The 1,532-nt window shown below is 63.2% G+C and overlaps 1 protein-coding gene across 1 annotated transcript in view; it reads right to left on the bottom strand.

The window, feature by feature from the left end:
• Nucleotides 1–319: 319 nt before the first annotated feature.
• The window catches only part of LOC104165366 (PDZ and LIM domain protein 7-like), a gene marked incomplete at its 3' end in the record, with an annotated part of 5,339 nt that continues 4,126 nt past the window's right edge, over nucleotides 320–1,532 (bottom strand). The window contains exon 4 of the mRNA XM_009704965.1: nucleotides 320–486. Within this exon, the coding sequence (XP_009703267.1) occupies nucleotides 320–486 (167 nt within the window). The remainder of the gene's footprint in view (nucleotides 487–1,532) is intronic.

Below are 1,532 nucleotides of genomic sequence, written 5' to 3'. Positions count from 1 at the left end.
GTCAACGCAGCCAGTGACCTTGGCTCAGCGCATCCTTCCTGTATGTACCCCCAGCCCCGCAGAGGCACGGGCACCAGGAAAATGCCAGCAGCATTCACTCCCACCCAGCCTTGCAGCCGCCCCGCAGCTCCACGGGACATCGTGCCTCAGGTCCAGGCACTGCCCAGCACCTCCTGACACCCAGCGAGGTGTTGTCAGTGCCACCAGCCACCTCTACCCAGCGTATCCAGAACACCATGCTGCAGTTTAGCCTCCCCAGCTCCGCGCCAGCAGTGCCCAGCGGGTCCTGCCTGGCACATCCAGCATGGGGACAACCCACTGTAAGGACACCCTGGTTGGGGACAGCCTGCTTAGCAGCCAGGTGCCCATACAGGACCCTCCCGAGGTGACAGAGCAGTGGCTGAGCGAGGGCAGTGCCCGTTGCAGGGTGAGAGCGAGGCGAGATCCACGGCTCCGCCAACAGCTCGGCTTGGGGAGAGGGAGAGGACAGAAAGGGAATGGGAAGACAGAGGAGGAGGAGAAAAGGAGAAGAAACAGCAAGAGGACAAAGAGCTTCCCTGGAGTCACCGCAAGCAGCGAGCACGAGGGCGAACCAGCCGGTGGCACATGCCCAGCTGTGCCCGGCCACCCTGCAGCCCGTACCAGGCTCGTGGGCCCATGTACCCCAGGTCCAGGCACAGCCCAGCATCTCTCAAAACTCACAACCAGGTTTTGCCAGTGCCTCCAGCCTCCTCCAGAACCTGTTTGCCCAAGAGGCCATGGTTCAGCCCAACCTCCCCAGCTCAGTGCCAGCCATGCCGAGTCCTGCCCGGGACGTGCAGTCCCGTACACAGCTCCTGCTGCTGCCCTGGCACACACGGCCCCCTTACCTGGGCTTTTTAACAAGCTCAGCCTCACGATCCTCCGCTGAGCGCAGCAGGCGAGAAAGGAGGAGACAGAGTCAGTCTGCGGCAACCGAGGCCGTGGGACAGCAGGAAGGGAAGGGACGGGATGGAAAGGAAAGGGAAGGGAAGGGAAAGGAAAGGAAAGGAAAGGAAAGGAAAGGAAAGGATCTGAATACAGAAACAGACCAGAAGGGGTATCCCGGCCCCAGCCCCGTGGCACCACCACGAGCCCACGCACAGCCCCGGGCAGCTCCCACCGGCTCGACCTCCCTGCAGGGTTGACTTGGGGCCAAAAATCAAGCACCTGCTGCCACATCACCCCACAACCTCGAACGGGTTCTGGCTACCCCAGCAAAGTTCAGGCGGCATCAGGCCCGGTGGGAACTCACTGCCGTCTGTGCCCGTCAGCTGGGCCAGTCTGCGGAAGGAGTGGGACTGGGAGGTCCCGGTGCGGGGCTGCCATTCCTCAGCATCCTCTACCAGCTGCAACTTCCCAGGGTCGCACACAGGGGTGCTGGGGGGCTCCAGCAGCTGTGGGGGCTGCCTGCGAGTGACAGAGGGCAGGCGCTTAGCTGGCACCATGCATGGACCCTACCGGCACTGCAGCACGCGCAGTGCTCCCAAAGGTGCCCTCACACACATCAACCC

The sequence above is a fragment of the Cariama cristata genome, unplaced genomic scaffold, assembly GCF_000690535.1.
Source record: "Cariama cristata isolate BGI_N322 unplaced genomic scaffold, ASM69053v1 scaffold32667, whole genome shotgun sequence".
In the NCBI taxonomy this organism is placed as follows: Eukaryota; Metazoa; Chordata; class Aves; order Cariamiformes; family Cariamidae; genus Cariama; species Cariama cristata.
Note: the sequence above shows the minus strand (reverse complement) of the source record. Positions and strands in the feature narration are given on the sequence as shown.